The following is a 22,527-nucleotide window of genomic DNA, read 5'->3' as shown; positions in this document are numbered from 1 at the left end:
AAACTGCTTTGCGTTTAAATGGTTAATCCTATTTTTCAGTATTCATTAGCAAAAAGGAAGCTGGCTGTTACATCGTGTCCTCCCATGTAAGCAGTTGCTGATTAAGCTCTTATTTTTGTCTTTTTTTTGGGTGCATTTTATGACAAGATTAATATTTATAATATTATAAAATAATAATATTTGATTTCATATTTTTAAACTAACCACAGTGCTGGATTACAACAGCGTGCATTTCAGCAGGGAAATTCAGCTGTTTTCCAAACCTCTTTCTAAAACACTCACTGTACTGTAATGCCCTTTTCCTAATATTTAATGAGTTGAAAACACATTTGGAATCGCATCATCTGCCTTGAATCCTAAAGCTGCTTCGGATTCAACTAGGGAGCCATAAGTGCAACGTTTCCAAATGTCGACCGAACATATGCTTGCATCCGTGTCCTCCTGATGGGATCATTTGCATCCTCCGACCGCCGCAGAGTTCAACACGAGGGGGAATCGTGCGACGAATAAAAGTAGGCTACAGGCTTTTTATTTTTATCTGGTCAGAATGATGATGAAACTGCTGGTTGTATTATCCCCATGTCCCCGCCCTCTGCTGCCTCCAGTTTGTAGGTTACTGAAAGATTTCACCAACCACAGCAAAGAAGATTAGAGAGGAATTAATGGTATTCCTTTGTCATTATAGGAATAAATTGATATTTGGTTTTAAATCAGAGGGTGGGGAGCTGCAGCAACATGTTGTGTCAGGAGATGTAAGCAGAGGGATGGCACAGTGACAAGCAAACTCAGCCGGAGGGGGAATGCCTGCGCGCTGGAGCTAAGCACCGGATATCTCAACTGATGTTCACCATGTTACAGGAGATGAGAGAGCAGGACAACGTAGCTGGGCTTGAGCGTGGCGGGACAGAATGAGCGCTGCTGCTGGGACATGGACGTGGGAGTAGAGGACGGGGACAGCTGTGGCATTCCCTGGGCAAGACACTGACCAAGTGGGAGGGACGTCTGGGTTCCTCTTGTCTTTCCAGCCTCAGCTCAACCATGAGAGTGGCCCTCCTGGCCTTAAGACTGATGTGCTTGGCCTGGTTGTGGCCTGTCACTCAGCTCAACAGCAGCCACTTCCCCAACAAGAGGAGACACAAGGAGCAGTACGTAGGAGAGAACACCAAACCAAAGTATGGAGGGTGAGTCAAAGCCACGTTTCTGAACTGAGGAGCTTCTGTAGCTGTTAAGATGGGCCTTTTGACAGCTGACATCTATATTCTTAGACTTTATGGAAGGTTTTTCTGTATGTTACCTTCACAGACATCATTGCATAATGCATTAATCAATGTTTTTCATTAATGTCAAAGTAGATCAAGGCTGCAGGCCGTGGACAGGATCATGTGATGCACGTATTGATGGGAAAATTGCTGCTGAATGACAAAAAAAAACGGTTATTTAAATCATTCCAATCAATTTGTTTCTAGAAATCCTCTCAGTCGAAAAACTAATTCAGTTGTGAGATCAACTGAGGAGACAGATACTATCGAGTCCCCACGATATGCCCGACCCAGTTACAAGTGTCAATACACGGAAAATAAAAGAACTCATTTGCTTTGGGCCGAGGCCTTTGGTTTTAATCAGAGTGCTAAAGTCCAATTAACCGTCACTAACTCCATCGACCAGATGTCAGCTCCGTTTTAAGTTTAAGACAGGCAGAGAGAGATTTTTACACAAGCTGTTTTTTTTTCCAGACGGGTGGATCTTAAAATGAAAAAGCTGGACAGCACCAAGTCTCTGCTAATTAAATCTGAGCAGCTGCTTCGGATTGAAGACCATGACTTTGCAATGCGCCCCGGCTTCGGAGGTAAGGCACAAATCTCATCCATCCTTCTATTTAATTCTCATTCTTCTGAATATTCCTATTATTTATAAAAACCATGTGCTTTCCTGGCAACTCAGTGAGGTTAATGTAGGTTACTGTGCTGTCTTTGGTATTACGCCTCCAAAAAAAAACCCCATTGTGACCTAGATTGTCTGCCGTGTGAGACAATGACTGCAGACAGTAGTGCAGATAAAATAATCTGAACTGTGTTCCTAATTCTGTGTCTGTGTGCACTTCCAAGCGCAGCCCTGCATTTTGTTTACACCTTTGTTTCGAGCAAATGATGCACAAAAGCAATTGATTCAATAATTACATTATATTCAAGTTTATCTCTCTTATCTGTACGAACAGGAACCACATGCTCACCGTGTTCCTACTCACTCATAATTTCACATTTCATTAAATGCTCCTTTTCTCCAGTCAAACAGTGTTGCAGGTTTAGCAAATGGTTGAGTTGGAGTCTTCAGCAGATGTTTTCTCAGTTGCTTAATTCTGCCTCAGAATATAATATACTTGAAACACTGTACCTGAAAAGTGAAGCAGATCCTCCGTATAATAAATACAATCCTCTCAGGATTCATGACTTGTGCCATGAGTTGCACCATGTGACCGTTATAAATATATATTTATGGCAATCAAGTCAGATTTATTTATTTAGCACTCTGACTATAGCAGACTTCCTGTATTGCTGTCACTGTGCCAACTCTTGTGTTTTTTTTATGCAAACAACAGATTTTACAATATAAGCAAAGCATTAATGGTTGGATTTTATGCCTTATGCAGTAGAAGATTTCCTTTTCTTTAATAACTGCACATTTACTGAATCTATCAACACCTCTCATTCTAATTTCAGATTCACATAAATAAATCTACTACTGTTTGTCGGTAGTTTACTTTGTGCCTATGTTTACTTAAGTAAAAGTACCAATGAATTGAAAGTATTCTGTTAGTATTACCAGCAACACGTAGTTAAAGTATTAAAGTAAAAGTACTGGTTTGGCCCCTCTGACTAATACATTATATGTGGCATTATTATATTATTAATAGTGAAGCATCAGTGTGTCAGCAGCATGTTGTAGCTGCTGCAGGTGGAACCAGTTTGAACCTATTTACATACAGTATTATAAACAGAGACAGCAGATAAATCTGAGGGGGTTATCAGATGATTCATGTCAAGTGAAAATCTACATTCTGACACACACATCTGTTTCTCAGATTTTCTGCTTTTTCTGTCATCTGTGATTTTTGGTGAGATGTTGCATCATTTTGACATTTATAGAAATGAAACCATATGAGAGGTTCAGAGGGAAAAAATCACTATATGGTGGAGCTGTTAGCAAATCATAGACATCTGAGATATGACTCAGACTACACACTGGCTTTGTAAGATGTCAGAAGGTAAAAAGGATAGAACTCACTGCTTAAAGTTTTAATTATGTATTTTAAAAATGTGTTATACGCCATCTTAAAAGTAACTAAAGCGTCAAATGTGGTGAAGTGGGAAGTACAATATTTCCCTTTGAAATGTAGTGAAGTGGAAGTATTAGGTTACATAAAGGGGAAATGCTCAAATAAAGTTTAAGTACCTGAAATCTATACTTAAGTAGAATATTTGAGTAAATATACTTAATTACTTTCCATCACTGTCAGTGGAGTTGATGAATTGTCTGCAACAGGTTTTCCCATTTGCTTCCAAACATTTTGAGACATTTTCAATGCCAAACAGCATCAGTGAATTGGTGGGTTGAGTAAACTCTGCTTATCATCCTTTATTAACTCATAAAATAATTACAGCTCAGCAAAAGCGAGTCATTTGCTCCATCTTGCCTGCTGCGTTTCCTGTAGCTGATCTCTTTCCTCATCTGCACCTGTGACTCGTAATCTGTGTATTTTGCTGCGCTTGACCTTTAAATAACAGTTTAAATGCTCAACTGGTGACACCAGTTTAAAGAGCTTCAGTGATCTAACTCTGTAAAAAAACAACAACAAGAAAAAACAGGACATTATATTCAGGACCCCAACAGCCCCGATATAATCCGTCCCAATTCACTACTCAGCTGTAATCGTAGACTGATGGTTATGAGTGCTTACCTTCATTAGGTAATGGCACGGAGGGAACTGGATGTTTATAGTACACATCATACGTTAGCCGTATTCTGTCACTGCACGATGACATAAGAACCATTCCACTTATTATACACTGGACTGGATATTTATGTAATCAGACAATATGGTGGTCTTTCACGTAGCAGTGCAACATCTCAGTTTCTTGAGGAAATGTTTGGGTTTATTCATAGAGGCTGTTAATGTAGTTGTACTGTAAGTTGAATTTCATTGTTGTTTATTGGCAGCACAGCCATGCATAGCAGTCTTATGAGCTTGTTTCTTGGGCTGAACTTTCCAGTAGAGTTTGCATTTTCTTCTGGGTTTACTCCAGCTTACGTGAGCTAAAATACCCACAGACAAGATTCTTTGTGGCAGTTACTATTTGTCTTACGGCATGCTGGGAAATGCATGATACTCTTGCTGAAACTAATGGATTTTAGCTGTGTAACACAAGGGATATTTTTGTTTTTTTTGTATCCATGTTGCTTGTTGTACTGAGCTGGTTATGTTCCCACAGGTCAGATTTCAGAAATATAATAAAACTAGATTTAAAGGATTTGTTGTTTTGCCAACACTAAATCTACTGTATTTGGTTTCATTAGTTGATCTAACAGCAGTTTTGAAAAGTTATCATCTCAAAACATGCATTTCTGTAGTTTATCTGAAATAGGCTAGTGTCCAATCAAGTATTTCATAATGCTGCCTCATCTGGGACAGCTCCAGAAAGATGAGATGACAAGAAACCATTCAGGTATTTTATCTGTGCTGCCTGAGTGAGCAGCAGACTTGTCTTCCATCTGAGGTTTTTTGTCTATGAACCAATCTGCCATTTGTGTGTCACTCATGAATGATGTTGAAACGCTGCAGTATTCATTAAAAGATTACACGAATGCAAAGCTAAGCTGAATATTGCTTAGTCATGCTTAAGAATCACCATGATGTCCGGGTCATTCCCTCCGTCTAACCTATTGTCTGTGACGTTAGCAAGATGTGGGTTAAACCAATCAGACACAACATTAAAACCAGTTGTCTAATATTGTGAAGATCCTGATCGCCAACCTGTCGAGGCCCAGACTTCACAGGCCTCTGAAGGTATTCTGATATGTCAGGTACCGAGGCGTTAGCAGCAGAACCTTTAAGTCCTGTAAGCTGTGAGGTGGTGCCTCCATGGATCGGATTTCTTATTCAAGCACATCCAACAGATGCTGGATGGAGTCATGTTCCTCAAACCATTCCTGAACAATGTCTAGCTGAAAAAGGCTACTGCCATTAGGGGATATTGTTGCCATCAAAGGGTAAAATGTTTAGGTGGATGGTTCGTGTAAAAGGAACATCCACATGAACATCAGGGTATCAAGAAGAACGCTGTGCAGAACATCATAATGTCTCCACTGGCTTGTCTTCCTTCTTGTTACCAACTCCAAAAAAGCACACCTGACTGTCCACAGGAAGTAAAAGAAAATGTGATTCATCAAACCAGCTCACCTTTGTTTCATTGCTTCATGGTCTAATTCTGAGTAGACAGAGTTCAGCATGGCCACTCTGACAGGTATACAGCTACACAGCCCCATACACAGCAAGCTGCAATGGACTTTGTATTCTGATTTCTTTCTACAATACACTGTAAAATCCATTCAAAAAACAGAAAAATCTGGAGAAAGGTTACTAAAAAAAGTTTTAAAAAAATGTGAAATATTGTAATGTTCAAAAACTGCAAAAACATGTGAATATAAAAGCAAATATTTCTATAATAATGATATTTTTTGAACAAAGAGTTTAGATTGACATACCTTTAAAAACAGTAAAACTGTGTAATTTTAATGTCACAAAAATACACATTTTTGATGTGGGCATTTTTTTTTCAACATGTAAATTAATACTTTTTTTTCTGTGATTTTACTACTTGTGTTCATTTTAACAAAACAGAGGACATCTGTAAAATAGATTTACCATTTTTCAGTCCTCAGTACATTAAACAGTTTCCCAAATGATGGCAAATATCTGTAAAACAACAACATTTTGGCTGCTTTAAATACAGTAAAAATTGGTGTAATTTTATGGTTAAATGTTCTAAAAGAACAAATTATCATTTAGGGGAAAAAAAGACTTTTGATGTCATCATAATTTATAGCTTTGTCCTTTTTTCTGTTTTTAGTATATCATATAGGTTTTTAACAATTAAGCTATAAACCAATAGCTTTATCTGTGATGTCATTAGTTATTTTCCAAAATTTTCCAAAACACTGAAAAACAGTAAAATAATATAGAAATTTGTATGATTTGTGAAATGCGTTGTCCTACAGTAGCTTGTTTGTAGCATCAGACCACACAGTCCAGTTTTAGCTCCACATGTGCACTGGTTTGTGCATTGGTGAGCCTTGGGCGCCCATAGTCCTCTCACTGCTTCACCAGTTGGCCATCCTTGGAGCACTTTCATTACGTACTAAGCACTGCATACCAGGAACACCTCACAAGACCTGCTCTTATGGACGTGCTTTGACCCAGTCGTGTGGCCATCACAATTTGGTCCTTGTGAAAGTCACACAGATCCTCACGCTGCTAATTGTTTCCTTCCAGCACTTCAAAAACTGAATGTTCACTTGCTGCCAAATATAAACTCCACTTGGCAGCTGCCGTTGTAACAACATTAAATCAATGTTATTCACTTCATCTGTCAGCAGTTTTAACTTTGTGACTGATTGGTGGATGTCTTAGCTTATAGCTCAGAGGTGGGTTTTACATAAACTGTGTCAGACGTGCAGATGATTTGTGGATGATGTTATCTCAGTGTTGCTTAAAGCTGATCCATCACAACATCTGACTTGTTGCAGGTTCAGCTATTCCTGTCGGCATCGACGTCCAGGTGGAGAGCATTGACAGCATATCTGAAGTCAACATGGTACGAGCCTTTGAGATCAATCCTGTCAATATAAATTGTCTCCCTTTTCTCTGCTGGGTTTGAGCATCAGTGTCGCTATTTGTTTTTCTTTTTGAGGACTTCACCATGACTCTCTACTTGAGGCATTACTGGCAGGACGACCGCCTGGCCTTCCCCTCCAGCAACAACAAGAGCCGAACCTTCGACGCGCGGCTCGTGAAGAAAATTTGGGTTCCAGACGTGTTTTTTGTCCACTCCAAGCGCTCTTTTATCCATGACACAACCATGGAGAACATCATGCTGAGGGTTTATCCTGACGGCAACATCCTCTACAGTGTGAGGTACAAACAAACAACATTCACTTTTGCTGAACGGCTGCAGCGGCCACTGAATGTACTCTGTACTTTCTAAGAGTTTCTCTTCAGTCATTCAAAGACATTATTATGGTTATCTGCATTAAAATATAATGTAACAGGAACACAGTCATATGAGTTACACAACATCTAGCTAGAGGACAAGCCTCCACTAGCTACTGGTAATACACAGATGGCAACACAAGACCAAGGATGATCGTAGCACTTTATGACGTCAACTATAGATCTGGATGAAAAGGGGTGTAGTTCTTCTCACTTTACTCTTCGATGTGTATATCACAGCAAGTCACAAATTGATTGGTGATGAAAACAAACAACCGGCCGGACTCGTATTTCAGGGTTTAGTCAGCAGAGTCTGAATATGAGAAAGCAAAAGCTAGAAGAACTGTAAGCTTTTAGTCTGCGCTCATAATATCCATTTCACGCACAGATGTCAACAATATGGTGTCACTGCTAATGGTTTGCTGCAGTTTATGCTGCCGTTCACATCCTAACAGTTAAACTGCAGTCCAGCAGCTTTGTTTAATATCCTCTTTGACATCTGTAATCGGGTTCACTGAGGTTAATCTGCGCAGTCAAACTCTAAAAGAAGTCACCTGTTAATACATATACAAGTTTTTTTTTTCTTTCTTTTTTTTTTTAACACAGCTCTTGATGCTGAATGATTGATTTCTTCCACTGTGTTTTAGGATCACTGTGACTGCACTTTGCTCAATGGACTTCAGCAGTTTCCCTCTGGACACCCAGAACTGCTCTCTGGAGCTGGAGAGCTGTGAGTATCAAACTACGCTTGTCCGCTTACAAATGCCTGAGAGGATATCCAGTGTTATTTCCAGAGAAATTATTTTAATTCCTGCATTAAATGTGTTCGTCCTTGCTTGACATTTTGCTGGTAAACACGTTACACAACCTTTGATAGACTGTTTTGTAATTTAAAGATGGTGGCGACAGAAAGCTTTCAGCTTGTTAAATTATTTAACAGTATCCATATAAGTGGTCAAAAACACCACTCGATATCTGTGAGTGTAATTCAGCGGGGACGGAAACACACACTCCACAGCTCACAGTCCATTACTTCATAAACACACAGTAGCCATCTTCTCTGTGCATAAACAAGTCATAATCCTCAACCAGGTCAAATCTCTGTCCATTATACATGTTTGTCTTTCAGATGCAGGATTTAGGGCTTATTTTTAGAGTCAGGAGGACTTTTTGACGTAGAGTTTGGGGATTCTTTTTTTAGCTTGTTTCTATCTGTTTATATATCTCTCTCTCTGTCTCTCAAAATTATTACACGGATGAAACATGGATGCTGATCTCAGAGGAGAGTCAGGAGTCCATTTTTTTGTGATCTCTCTTCTGTCTTCTGAGACTGACTCTTCTTACACCTCCTCTCTGTCCTCTCTTGAAGATGCTTACAACGAGAACGACTTGATGCTCTACTGGAAGAACGGGAATGATTCATTGAGGACTGAAGAGATTGTGCTCTCTCAGTTCTTTGTTGAAGACTTCCAGCCTTCTTTTGGCCTTGCCTTCTACAGCAGTACTGGTACGTGAGGCTTAAGTGCTGGTCCTCTTTGAGTTGGATCCAATTTGGAAAGAGCTCCTGACTAATACTTTAAAAACTTGAGATGTTTATAACCCTATACAGGATTATAGTTTCTTCACCTCATGGTTGGTTTCCACGAGAAGATTGCTGCAGTTTTACACCTTCTACCAATCAGAGATAAAAATCTGGACTGGGACCTTGGGCTGGACTGAAGCTGGGCTTTGATTATTCGATAACATAAAGGATTAAAAGATCCAGTCTTAAACTTCACCGACTTATCAGAGCCGTCCCAATCATAACATGTTTAACACTGATGAGTTAAAATCTAGATGGCTACCATGATCACATTACTGCCAGGAGCAACGGATGCTGTTGCCAAGCAAAACATTGTAACCCTTGAGGTTAATGTTAGCTACAGAAAATCCTACCTTGAGTAAATCCAGATTCACTTTCTTCTTTCGTTTTTCCTACTGCTAAATGTTATTCGCATTACAGCAGGTTGATACAGCACACTCTCCATTTTGGTAACATCTACTTCCCCATGAGATCAGGTGAAGAGGCGCACTGCTCCATGATTACTCTCTCTCGCACAATAATCTTAATTTTTTCCAATCCTGCATGTCTGAGATTAGAGAGAAAAATATCTGCAATGTTCAAAATGTGTTAGGATATAAGACTTCTTCGCTTTCGGACAGCTTCAAATTTATGTGCACAATGAAACGATGAATAAACAACACTCAGCTCTCCTTTCAGAGCTTTTCCATCAATAGGTCTGAACATATTCAACTTTCAATTTAAATCATTTTGCTTTCTAGATGACAGTTTTGTAAGAAGACGATACCACTCTTATACTGTGTCCATAGGGAATCCAACAACCAGCACCTACAGCTCATGAATTAACACATTATTTTGTTTGCTGTTGCTGTGTTTGCAGTGTTTAAAGGCAAACTAACCGGCTGCCAGTTTACTCTATAGACACGACTAAGTGGTGCTGAAAATAAGCACAGTTGCCAAAATGATGACAAGTGAATCAATAACCTTTCTGCAATCCAGAGAGGTATTGATTTATAACAATGGGATGATGAGGAGAGAGAGCAGAGTGTGAGTGACTTTTTTTTATTCTAAAAATTACCCTATTTTAGTGTATTCTTCACATTTTTATTATTTGATTATACTTATATATCAACATCGATAGTAAATAAAGTTTTATCTCTGTCTAGTTGTTAAGGTCATAGGCTAAAAAACAACAACGTACAAGTTCAAGAAATCATCTGCCCTTTTTTATGGCAACATATTGTCATGTAATATTGCTTCTATGGGATTATATGCGTTATTAATTTAAGCATTTTAGAGTTGTATGACCACTAAGCCCACTTTATGAAACCTTGCCTGCTTCTACTGGCACATTTTCAGTGTGAAAAAAGAAAGCGAGGAAAGAAGCCAGAGAGATTTTCATCTCAGTGTGAAATAATCTTGTGGGGACCAAACCGCTCTAAGAGGATGTTATATAACTGCAGCTCTAGACAGATCTGCCCCAGAAAATAATCACTTTCTCCTCTGAGTTCGAGGTTCTTCTCATGGGTTCATCTTGTACTTTCTTAGAACTGCCATTATACAAGCCTTTGCTGCTGTGTTTTCTGCTGTTGCTGACTGTTGTCACTCTGCCTGCCCCATTTCAGGTTGGTACAATCGGCTCTACATAAACTTCATTCTCAGGAGGCACATCTTCTTCTTCATGCTTCAGACGTACTTTCCCACCATGCTGATGGTGATGCTGTCCTGGGTGTCTTTCTGGATAGACAGGAGAGCCGTACCTGCCCGAGTCTCCCTGGGTACTGACGCAATGAGTCGACAGTAGCATTAACACGAGAAATAAAAACAACAACTTTTTATCACATGCAACTAAAAGTGATCGACAGATTTATCTAACAATAGTGTGAACTAGGTTTTTCTTTTTACTTTAAGAAGTACTTTGACTTTTTGGGAAATATTAACCCTCATGCTGACAGTTAAATGGGGAGATAGATGCCGCTCTCATATGTGCAAGCTAAATATTAAGAAGTTTCCTTTGCCGAGCACAAAGACTAAAAATGGTGAGACTTATCCGGCTTATCAGCACCTTTAAAGCTCACAAGTTAATGTGTTATATTGTTTGTCTAATCCAAGCAAGGACCTTAGTTGAAGCCTCTGAACCAGCAGCAGTTTCTGGGTGTTCTTGCTCCTGTCACATTGTTATTTACTCTGGGCTCATTTTTCACTGCAGTATAAAGTCCTGCACACCTATGGAAAGAGAACAGCCAAGGCTAGAAATAGAAAGAACTTTAAATGTCTTTTGTGTAGTATGACATAGTTAAAATGCAATAAATCACAAAAGAGAATATGAAAACTGAGTTCCTTTGATTGTTTTTTTCCCCAAAATTTAAAGAAAGAAAAAAACATAAATCAACATGTACAACATTTTTCCAAGTGCCAACAGTAGTTGGCAATACTGGAAAAAAAATGCTTTGACTCTACACCCCATGGATATTTTACTAGTATCCATACATGTCTCCTAATTAAAAAGGAGGACTAAAAAGTTAAAGAATGTTTGTCATGTGGCTGTTGGTTGGAGCTGAGTTGTGATTTTTAATAAAATATCAGAATTTTAAGCTTAGATTTGGTTCATTTTCCCAATAGAACTACACATCAGAGATGATTAGTTCAAGGACTGTCCGAAAGTTGTAAATCCATCGATCTCTCTGTTGTCACAGTTTCCAGGTCTGATAAATTCTATGATTTTGGACAACATGTCTTTCAAACAAGTTTTGGGGTTCAGAGGGTTAAACATGACAAAAGTTGCAGCTTGTTGTTTGTGGAGCCCTTGGCTGGGTGTGTCAAGCAAACAGCAGAGGTTATCAATCTTGTCAGCTCTCAGATGGAAAAAAAACAACAAAAATAAGCATATTGCCCCAAATTCTGTTACTGCTACAAATATTTCTTTAAATTCTTGTGCTGATTTTAAGCAAAATTATTTTTTATGAAAGGTATGATGAAGATCTTGTCATATTTTTCTAAGTTTACAGTGAAAAATGCAAACGTATTTACAGTCTAAATGATCTACTGCTTTAGGTTGTGCATCAGATCAAAAGGGCAACTGCAAGTGGACTTTTCCTAATACTTAGAAAAACATTTGCCACTTCACAGTTATAAATATTGGGTACCCTGTAGCATTGTGGCATATCTGGTGTTCTGACCTACATTCACCTACAAAGGATAATCCATTCAAATGTTGTAAAGCAGCATCTTTAACACTAATAATATGCTGTACTTCTGCCCTCTGTATCCAGGCATCACCACGGTTCTGACAATGTCCACCATCATCACTGGTGTCTCAGCCTCTATGCCACAGGTGTCTTATGTCAAAGCTGTAGACATCTACTTGTGGGCAAGCTTCCTGTTTGTCTTTCTGTCCGTCATCGAATACGCCGCCGTCAACTATTTCACCACAGTAGAGGAGATGAAGAAGCTCAAGAGGGCGAAGGTTATTCATATTTTGCGGACTCTACTTTGTTCTTAAATCTCACGCGACTTTATTTGGCCCACAGAAACCAATATGTCACCATCTGGCAATCCTTCAAAGCCTCACGTCATCCGCTCTGCTCCCTCTTTCCCTGCAGATCCCCAGCTCCTACAACGCCACTCAGGCTATGGTCTACGACGGCTGCTTCCACGACAACGACATCGACCTGGCATCTTTCACGGAGGTCGCCAGCACCCCAAATACCGAGAGGAACACCCAGTCTCGAAACTCCACTGTCTCTGGACCCACAGAAGGCACCAGGCTACGACGCAAGCAATCGCTAAAAAAGAACCTCAGCTTTATAATGAGCAACAGCTACATGATCGACTCGTACTCCAGAGTCATCTTTCCTCTCGCTTATCTGCTCTTCAACATCATTTACTGGAGTTTGTATGCATAGTATAACAAACTGTGCAGCAGAGCATTCTTTCTTTTGACTATTTTCGCCATCAAACAGACTGCAAAATCTTACAATAACCTTACAATCCTCTGTTTTTGCTGTGGGATATGACTTCAGGTTTGCACAGGGTCTGCTGCTGAAGAAAGATGTCTTTTGTGAGGTGTTCAGTTGTAACTCGGAGAAAATCTGATAGCAGCTGTTGCCGTGCATGGCTGTTATTTTCATGAATGTTTGTATGTTTGTGGCATGTCTGGTTTATAAGAGAAGAAGTTTCAATCAAGCAACTATATTAATATTTTTAGGATTATATTTTATTGCTTGATTAGACACAGAACTTATTTAAATATTGTACAACTTTGTCAAAACCTAATGTATGCTATTAAAGATGTGGGTCAAGCTACATGTTTTCTGACAAAGCTTTGTCTTATTTGACTTTTTGCTGTTGTTTGAAACATCAGGTGGGTCCTTATGACCAAAAAGAAAAAGAAAAAGCAATGTTTGAATTCAGTAAATAAGTGATTTTGAGGTTGTAATTGAAATGCTGCATTGCCTACACCCATCTTTACTTGCTAGCTGTTCTTTTCTTCCTGTGTTGGCACAGTGTAGCATATCTTGGTGTGTTACTGACCTTTGTTGCTCAGTAGAACAATGTGAAATGCAATGACAGGACTGTGTGCATTAGATACACCCACGTATCAGGTCCTGCAAGTGGAAGAAACAGAAACCCATAAAAAAACAGTAAAGCACAAACTTTAAGGAAGCAGAGGTTCAAGTACAGTTTAGTTTCTCTTCTGATCTCTACCATCTCTTGAATTTTGAGATGTTAAATGCTCTACCTTTGTTCACCACCTGTTTGCTGGAGTGAACCGTTGTAGAAATGACCTTCTTGCATCGTAATCACACCTCCATCTGCTCATGCCGACCACGTAAAGCTCCAAAACGGTCATAATTTTGATATCGTTCATTTTATAAATGTCTCAGTTGGACATATACTATATATTTTAGTGTCCCATGCAGACTTCCTGAACGGTAATATACAGAGAAAGATCACATTTTAAACTAATTTATGCAAAGCAGTAATTAGAAGATGGAGAATTGAAAGGCAGTAAGTGGAAAAAGGAGATTATAATGCCATAAAGTCAGTTATACTTGATTGTGTCACATCGTGTCGTAGAATATGAAGCCGACAGGAGGCCAGATTCATCAGAGGTAATAGATTGATAATGTGAAGAGCATGACCAGAACCCCCTTCCAAACGCTCAGTGGGCTCAAAACATGTCTAAACGTGACTATTATTCATTAAAGCTTTAAAATGAATCAGGAATCACTATGATTTATTTAAGTTATAGGGCGTCTTAAAGGACTAGTTAATTATTTTGATTAGAATTCATTTTCTCTCTTGCTGAGAGTTAAAAGACAAGATTGGTTCCATTCATGTTTATATGTTCAGTATGAAGCTGCAGCCGAGAAGTCGTTGGTTTAGTTTAGCACAAAGACAAAACAGATGGAGGTACTGTCTGGTAAAGGTGAAAACAATCTGCCCAGCAGCACCACTGAACCTCACTAATTAATATGCCTAAAACAATGCCAGCAACAGAGCTGAACACCTTCTGGCAATGACGTCAAGTAAATCCTTCAGAATTAACTGCATTTATGTGTACATTTCTAAAAATACTCACATTGAAGTTACAAGAATGTTTGTAGCTACTGTAGAGGTCTGGTGTGTAGGATACTGTGGGATCTATTGGCAGAAGTAGTATATTTTAATCAAAATTGTAATTTCATTCGTGCATGACCACCTAATTAGCTTAGAATGAACCCAGAGGGAGAAAGTCCATCATGTCCAGAACAGACAAACCAACCACTGGTTTTAAAGAGGGCATTCTGTGTTTTTAGCAGAGTATGTATACGTCTATTTAGTTGGTTGCAGTCTTGAACAAACTGATGAAGCCATACTTGCTGTTTCAAAGAATGTGCAGCACTTCATATGTGATGTAAACAGGGCACTGTATGCAGCAACACAAAAACATCATCCCAGAGGTGGAGTACAGTGGAGACAATGTCGTAGTTTGGGGCTGATTTGCCGTGTACATGCTCTTGAAAAATTGCAGTCAAGTTTAATATGGTCAAGAAGACCACCAGCTGAACCCAGATATCAAAGTAAATTTGTCTCAGCGTGTATTTGATTTAAAGTTTGAGAGGGAATAGATGTCCTTCTGCTCAATTTGTTGGATCTTCAGGCCCAAAACTCCCTGCTGTATTCTGTTAGAAACAACTAACCACAGTAAGGAGGTCCCTCAGCTCCACAAAAATCAGTGTCACTCTACTGGACTAATGTCTGATGTGTTACTTCAGGTCACACTGACACCACTAACAGTCACAGTGAGATGTTGGCAAAACAGGGAGGACACACATGCAGACTAAGAACAGGCAGAGAGAAACAGTTTGATGGCCAATTCATGCAATCTGCTGATACAAAGCAGGAGCTTACAGGCAGCTTGTAGGTAGGCCAGAAAACAAAGTTTAAAACCAGACAGGAGGTTTGAAAAAGTAGCACAGAAGGAATCTGACCTGCTCAGCTGGACGTGCAAAGATATTTTGGGAAAGAAAGACTCTGGAGACTGCAGTAGTGATGAGGCGAGTGGGAACAGGTGAGCTTATGGAGGAAGAGTGAGCAGGTGAGGTGGGCGTGGTGGACCGGAGACAGACTGGCAGACTGAGGACATCTGGTGGGTGAAAAGGGTGGTGCATGGAAAACAACAGCAGCACTGAAGACATCCAGACAGCTTTGGGCCCAAACAACTATTTGAGGGTGATAGCGATCTGCTGTGATGAAGCAGCTTTAACTGATCGGCGGCGGACACCAAAAAAACTATCGCTATTTATACCACAGACAGATTGGAGAATCCACTTCAAGGCTATAAATCTTCAAAGATCTGCTCTGCCGTCATCATGCCTCCGTAATCTCAGCTGAAATGAAAAGAAAAGATGATTCTGTGATTATCTTTGTCCTCCCGGTGTACAGACAGAAAAGTACAGCTTTAATTGTTCTGTCTGACCTATTTCTACCTGCATAGCGTCAGATTTATTTGGAACGGGTATATAACAAGGGATACTTGTAAATGGGGTTTTAAACTGTCACTGTTTCCTGTTGTAGTGTTTTGTAATGCCTTATGTATATCATGAACAGTTTGCTGTAATGCAGAAGTTACAACAACTCTTTAGGTTGTACAGAATGAAATCTGGATTCCTTGCTTATATTTTTCTTTGCATATTGTATCTTGCCTTGTCTTTTTATCCAATTAATGCTTGTCTGTCAAAAAACTGTTTGACCCTTGACCTCCTGGGAGAAGGCTGCAGTCTTTGCTGTTTTCTATCCATGACACTAATCTCTTTTAAACTTAGCCTGAAAAGAAGTGATTTTAATTATCACTCCAACATTATTGACAGGGTGCCAGTGTCCAATAAACAACTGTCAGTTCCTACCTTTTCAGGGTATAACTGTGTTTTAACAGGGCATTGGGCTGGTTAAATACACGTTTAAGAGCTGCAACAATGAAGGAAGTAAATGTGTGTGTTAATGGAGCGGTGACAGACAAGCTCCCCCTCCTTCAAAGGCCTGAAAAACAGGTGCACAACATGACAGACGTACAATGGTGCGTGACTTCTTCAGTAAATGTTTCAATGCCACGAGCTCTGTATTGTTGCCCCGGTAACACTTGTTTCAGTCACGTCTATGACTGAGAACACTCACATGGCTGAGACACACCCTGAGGCGCACCTGTACAGCCAAACAGAAATGGAAACACCTAAATCTCTTCCTTTTTCAAAACCAACAGAGAAGTTATTAGAGCATGATATATTTTTAGGCTCACAATACAAAAGGCTTTTTTTCTGATCTGGTGTAAAGTGCAGCAGCTTCCTCCTCAGGTGTTGGATAACTGCAGAGCGAGACACACATGAGCTAAAGTGATTGAATGTGACGTCCACCTGTTTGGGTTGACGTTTCAGGGGCGTGCCACGCGTGTCAGCTATTGATTCTGCATGAGAAAGTCACAGTAAATTTGCTCAGCCAACAGCACAAGCCTTGTTCTGGTCTTGTTATGCAATGTTTGTGGTTTATTTGGATTTAACCCATGAGAAGCGATGCTGCCTGAAAAAGAAGAAAAAGTCATGAAAGGTCCCGGAGTTTGTTCATGTCAGCACATGTTTGCTCCCTCTACCAGGTAAAGTTATGGTGCCGGTGGTGGGGTTTTATTTTCTTTCACTGGGACCTCGACTCAACTCAGAAGTCACTGCTGGATTACTGGACTTGTTCATTTATGGATATGTATGAATCACTTCCTTTGTGCAGTTGTAAACCTCTGACTTACTTTAAAGTCAATTTTGTTGCATTATCTTACTTTTATTTGACATTTAGGGACAGTTTAATGTGGCAGTGGTTAACACAGTTTTAAGATGAGTAAAGAATCCAGGAGAAGATGCACCTGCTGCACAACACAGTGGTTCAGCTCAAAACAGGTTGAGGTGCTATAAAGGTGATTTCCATGAGGGATGAATCCATGTATATGATCTAGTGATGCATATTTGAATCCATACAAACTAAACTTTTTCACCTTTTCATTTGTAGAATCTTCTTTCACATTGTACATTGTGAATTTTAGGTACAATATTTACAGTATAAATCATTTGAATTTAATTCAGCTTAGAAACACGTGTTCTTTTGCTGCCTTAAAAATGTGACTTAACTGCACTTCAGTTGATTAATTAGTTTAAAGTCATCTTATGAGTTGTGAAAGTTTAAAATTAGGTAATTTAGATTCATTTAAATCGAGAAAATCTGTAAGAAAAAAAGACTTGAGAAAAAACTCATCATATAGACAATGACTGCAGACAGACCTGCTTTTCTAATAAGTTTTCTAAGTGTATAGAGTTTATTAACCTGTTAAAAATACGTAAACATATCTTAATTTACCAAAGATACACAGCAAGTTTTTTTTTTTTTTTTTTTTCCCAAACTACAAAAAACAAGAGTCACTGGGGAGTTTTAACTCTAACGATGCCTCCTGGAAAGTCTTTTTATATTCTAGTTTTCTTCCTTCTAAATTGAGTTTGAGTTGAGTTGAACTCCCACCTCTTTACCTTTCATTTAAGTAATCATTTTGAGTTATAATGGTTCAAATTAACTGATATTTTTTAATTTGTCTCAAATAATTTGAAATAGAAATTAGTTAGATGTACAAGAAATTAGCAAAATTCTTATATTTCAACTAAGTGAACTAAAAAAGACAAGGTGATTATATTCTGTATATATTGCATATATTGAAAATATACACATAATATAGGTTGCCTTTCTATATACAGTTGAAACCAGACGTTTACATACACTGTATAAAAAGACATAAGTTTAGAAAAACTTTTCCTGTTTTAGGTCAGTTAGGATTACCAAATTTATTTTTATTTGCTAAAAGCCAGAAAAATGAGAGAGAGAATTTTATTAGAGATTTTTTTACTACTTTCTTCAAAGTCAGAAGTTTAAATACATTAAGATTACTGTGCCTTCAAACTATTTGGGAAAGCCCAGGTGATGATGTCATGGCTTTGGAAGCTTTTGATAGGCTAATTGACAACATTTGAGTTAATTGGAGGCACGTTACACCTCGTTACGTTACACGTGCACACCTGTGGGTGTATTTTAAGAAACAAACACACTGCTTCCTTTTGTGAGAACATGGGAACATCTAAAGAAATCAGCCAAGATATCAGGAAGAGAATTGTGGACCTACACAAGTCTGGTTCATCCCTGGGCACAGTTTCTAGATGCCTGAAGGTTCCACGTTCATCTGTTCAAACAATTATATGCAAGTATAAACACCATGGGAATGTTCAGCCATCATACAGCTCAGGAAGGAGACGGGTTCTGTGTCCCAGAGATGAAGTGTGTTGGTGTGAAATGTGCATATCAACCCCAGAACAAAAGCAGAAGACCTTGTGAAGATGCTGCTGAAGCTGGTCGGAGAGTCATTATCCACAGTGAAACGAGTTCTGTACCGACATGGGCTGAAAGTCTACTCAGAGAGGAGGAAGACATTTCTCCAAAAGCAACATAAAAAAGCAGATTACAGTTTGCAAATGCACACAGGGACAAAGACCTTAATCTCTGGAGACATGTCCTGTGGTCTGATGAAACTAAAACTGAACTGTTTGGACATAATGACCATCATTACATTTAGAGGAAGAAAGGGGGAAGCTCGCAAACCTGAGAACACTATCCCAACTGTGAAGTACGGGGGTGGGCGCATCATGCTTTGGGGGTGTATTGCTGCAGGAAGGACTGATGGACTTTACGAGATAGATGGTATCATGAGGAAAGAAGATTATGTGAAATATTGAAGCAACATCTCAAGACATCAGTCAGGAAGTTAAAGCTTGGGCACAAATGGGTCTTCCAAATGGACAATGACTCTAGGTATACTGACAAATTAATTACAAAGTGGCTTCAGGACAACAAAGTCAATGTTTTGGAGTGGTCGTCACAAAGCCCTGATCTCAATCCTGTAGAAAATTTGTGGGCAGAGCTGAAAAGGTGTGTGGAGCAAGGCAGCCAACAAACCCTGACTCAGTTCCACCAGTTCTGTCAGGAGGAATGGGCCAGAATTCATCAAACTATTGTGAGACGCTTGTGGAAGGAAACCCAAAACATTTGACCCAAGTCATACAGTTTAAAGGCAATGCAACCAAATACAAAGGAAATGTATGTAAATTTCGGACTTTAAAGAAAGTAATAAAAAAAATTCTCTCTCTCATGATTCTAGGGTTTAGCAAATAGAAATAATTTTAGTAATCCTAACTGATCTAAAACAGGAAAAGTTTAGTCTGATTTAATGTCAATGAGAAAACATTTTAAGCCGGTGGCTGAGTTCAGAGGGTTATAAAAGCAAGTCTTCTGCTATCACATCCTTCCTAACTCACCGCATGAGAACAGCACGGCTTCACAACACATGTAAACACCTCTGAAAAGCTCTGGACCTGGCAAACATTTACCATTTGTTCATGGGAACTAATATGTGTCCATACAGTGAAGTATTAACAACTCTATATATTACTATTTGCACTTTCCCACAGCTGTGATAAATGTGTTTGTTCTGCTATATTGTACTTTAACAAGTGTTTAGTTTGGCATTATTCATGCGTGCAGGACAGATACAACTGAATGATGGGAAGCAAAGATAAAACATTTAAAGCCTTTTCTATAATTACAGGCTTTCAGCGTTTATTGGCATGGGTGTGATGGGAAGACACGTTCACTATTAACCTCAGAGGTTTCTGGTGTGACTCATTCTGATCCTTCCTTCTGCTAAATGTGCCAAATGTGAATAGAAAGAAGCTTTAACCCCTCATGTTCATGTCACTGAAAAGTCTATTTGTTGTGTTACAGAGTGAGACGGCCTGGCTCCAGTGTTAGACATCCACACTGGTTACAGATACACCTGCTTGTCATCTTCCTGGCAGGTAAGACCTGACACTGGCTGTGACTGATCAAAGTTGAAAAAAAGGTTGTCGGCAGACAATGGAGCAGAGGCGTCTGTCAAGTCACATTACCTGGACCGACAACTCTGCACCACTATTTATAAACCGCAATGTCTGGCATGCACACACACATGAACAAGTCAGATTCCTTCCTAATTCATACTGTAACCTGTTGGTCGACTCTGATAGTCATCTGTTTACTTGTCGCACGGATTTCACAATTCTGTAGTTTTTGAGAGGAAGTTGGAAAATATGACAAAGGGAACCCAAGAGAAAAATGTTGGTGTTTGCAAGAGTCTTTTGTTCTTCTTATCAAAGAGAAAATCATGTTGGTATTCGGAGATTACTGTGTTGATTCTCTTAAACTGCCCCTTAGGATAAATCTGGAGCTAAAAATAAGACTTATCATTCCATCCAACTTGAGAACAATGGGAGTAACACAAGAAAAGCAGGAGTTACTTTCGAAGCTAATCGTTCTCTCCTTCAAACCTTCTGACCAGACAAAAGAGAAAACTCCCAGCTGACACTGGGTGAGAGGGGAAACACTCTACAAGTTAGGCTAACACTTTAGACAAACAACCATTCACCTCAAACTCATGTTCAATTTAGAATCACAAATTAACCTACCGTTCATGTCGCACAGGTACAACATGCAAACACCACGCAAAAATCCCCAGTTTATTAATAGATGCAAACTAAGAACCTTCCTGCTATGAGATGACAGTGTTTGCCACTGCGCCACCGTGTCGCCTTGTGAAGCTATCCTAATGCACAGAATCTGTTTTATATATTTAGAAAACTTGAATAAAACCCCAGTCAGTGATTATACTCTAATAAGAGACCCCAAGTATGGCCACTGTTCTTCCAAATGACTTAATACTGTTCACTGCACCTCCCCAGCAATACAGCCATCAAGTTTAAAGCAGCTCTGATGTCAGTTGTTGAGCTATGTGGAGTACAGACACACCCACATACACGCACAGACTTTTTTTTTTATTTACCAGCGAAATTGGTGACAAATGAATGAGAGACTCAAGTTTATATGTAAATCTTTGAAGTGAGACTTTAATTTATTTACTGAGGCAAATTTCTGATTTATAAGCCAGCCAAGTTTTCTTTTGGACTTTAGTGTTAGCTCAGGAGCTGACCTTTTTCAGAGAAAAAACATTTAGTTCAATGAAATGAATGCTTTAAAAAACAAAAACATATTTTAAGATGTTAAATGGGAGTCAGCTGAGATGAAAGGGAGGTTAGTTTTCAGGAGCTGACTTTAAGAAGAATGAGAAAATGGTCAAATCTCATGATGGTAAACTGAACTTAATAATGGCTGTGTCATGTCTTCTTTCCCTCTGGAACAAACTGAGGAAAGTGTATTTCAACCACTTCTGGTAACTACCGCATCAATCTGAAATTCCCAACCATTTATAAGCAATCAAAGTTGCCAAAAGTGCTTCATGATGTCTGCTTTTTTTCTTTATTTCTTAATAATCATTTATATTCACTAACAAAATCCCAACCCCAAATTCAAACGTGCACACTGACGCTAGTCCATAAGAATGACAACTGGTAACTGTGCCATGATGTTTGGTGTCTAACCTACACTATCAGTGTAGGGCTTTGTCGAACACTGTGTAGATTAGTAACTGTATTGTTTTTCCAAATCAGGTCAAGCTTGCTGTCAGACCACCACTGCTCCTTCCACTCTTTCTGTTCCTACAACACATGCACAAACCTCAGGTAAACGACACTTAACAGGTTCATCTTCCATCAGTAGAAACATTTGTTTCATCTAAGCCTGTGTTACTGGGTGCTTGCATGAATTAACCAACTACAGCATCTCTGTTTTATTCCTATGGCAGTACACTACTTTCTTGATGTCACTGTGGATGTCACTGGACAGAACAAGAATGAAACAGAAATTATTGCCTGGGTATGTCGGGAAGCTTTTTATAGGCAATTTACTTATTAACATATCAGATGTATGATTAGATCCTGTGATTGCATTTTATGAGCATCATGTTCTTTTTCTCAGCTTGGCCAGGTTTTTCAGAACACGCTGGAGAACTGCATATCTCCAAACCCTGACGCAACAACAGCTACACCCACCTCTCCACAGAGTACACCTGAGAGCACCTTAAACGAGACGACGACTGCAACAACACTGCAAATTTTTAACACGACAACAGCTACAACTACAGTGCGACAAAACTTCAGTACGACTGCAACAACAGCGTTACAAGGCAACAGCACAACTATAGTTTCAACAT

At 39.2% G+C, this 22,527-nt stretch overlaps 1 protein-coding gene across 2 annotated transcripts; it reads left to right on the top strand.

Moving 5' to 3' along the window:
- The first annotated feature begins 1,038 nt into the window (after positions 1-1,038).
- On the top strand, positions 1,039-12,730 carry gabrr3a (gamma-aminobutyric acid type A receptor subunit rho3a). 2 transcript variants are annotated; one of them, XM_008296582.1, is made up of 9 exons: positions 1,039-1,145; positions 1,734-1,846; positions 6,802-6,869; positions 6,966-7,189; positions 7,912-7,994; positions 8,634-8,771; positions 10,451-10,603; positions 12,098-12,291; positions 12,428-12,730. In XM_008296582.1, exons 1-9 carry the CDS (start codon positions 1,039-1,041, stop codon positions 12,728-12,730), a joined length of 1,383 nt encoding a protein of 460 aa, XP_008294804.1. The 2 variants fall into 2 exon arrangements, with proteins under 2 accessions (XP_008294804.1, XP_008294803.1); XM_008296581.1 differs by having other exon boundaries at positions 1,039-1,181.
- The last annotated feature ends 9,797 nt before the right edge of the window (positions 12,731-22,527 follow it).

Source organism: Stegastes partitus, unplaced genomic scaffold (genome assembly GCF_000690725.1).
Source record: "Stegastes partitus isolate 25-593 unplaced genomic scaffold, Stegastes_partitus-1.0.2 Scaffold1136, whole genome shotgun sequence".
Classification (NCBI taxonomy): Eukaryota; Metazoa; Chordata; class Actinopteri; family Pomacentridae; genus Stegastes; species Stegastes partitus.
This window is presented reverse-complemented; position numbering and strand designations above follow the sequence as displayed.

Bases quoted from the DNA above. Each gene is read 5' to 3' on its own strand.
- gabrr3a (XM_008296581.1), top strand. From the start codon at position 1,039: ATGAGAGTGGCCCTCCTGGCCTTAAGACTGATGTGCTTGGCCTGGTTG. The intron at 6,870-6,965 runs GTACGAGCCTTT...TTTCTTTTTGAG, and splicing joins GCATATCTGAAGTCAACATG to GACTTCACCATGACTCTCTA. The intron at 7,995-8,633 runs GTGAGTATCAAA...CCTCTCTTGAAG, and splicing joins CTCTCTGGAGCTGGAGAGCT to ATGCTTACAACGAGAACGAC.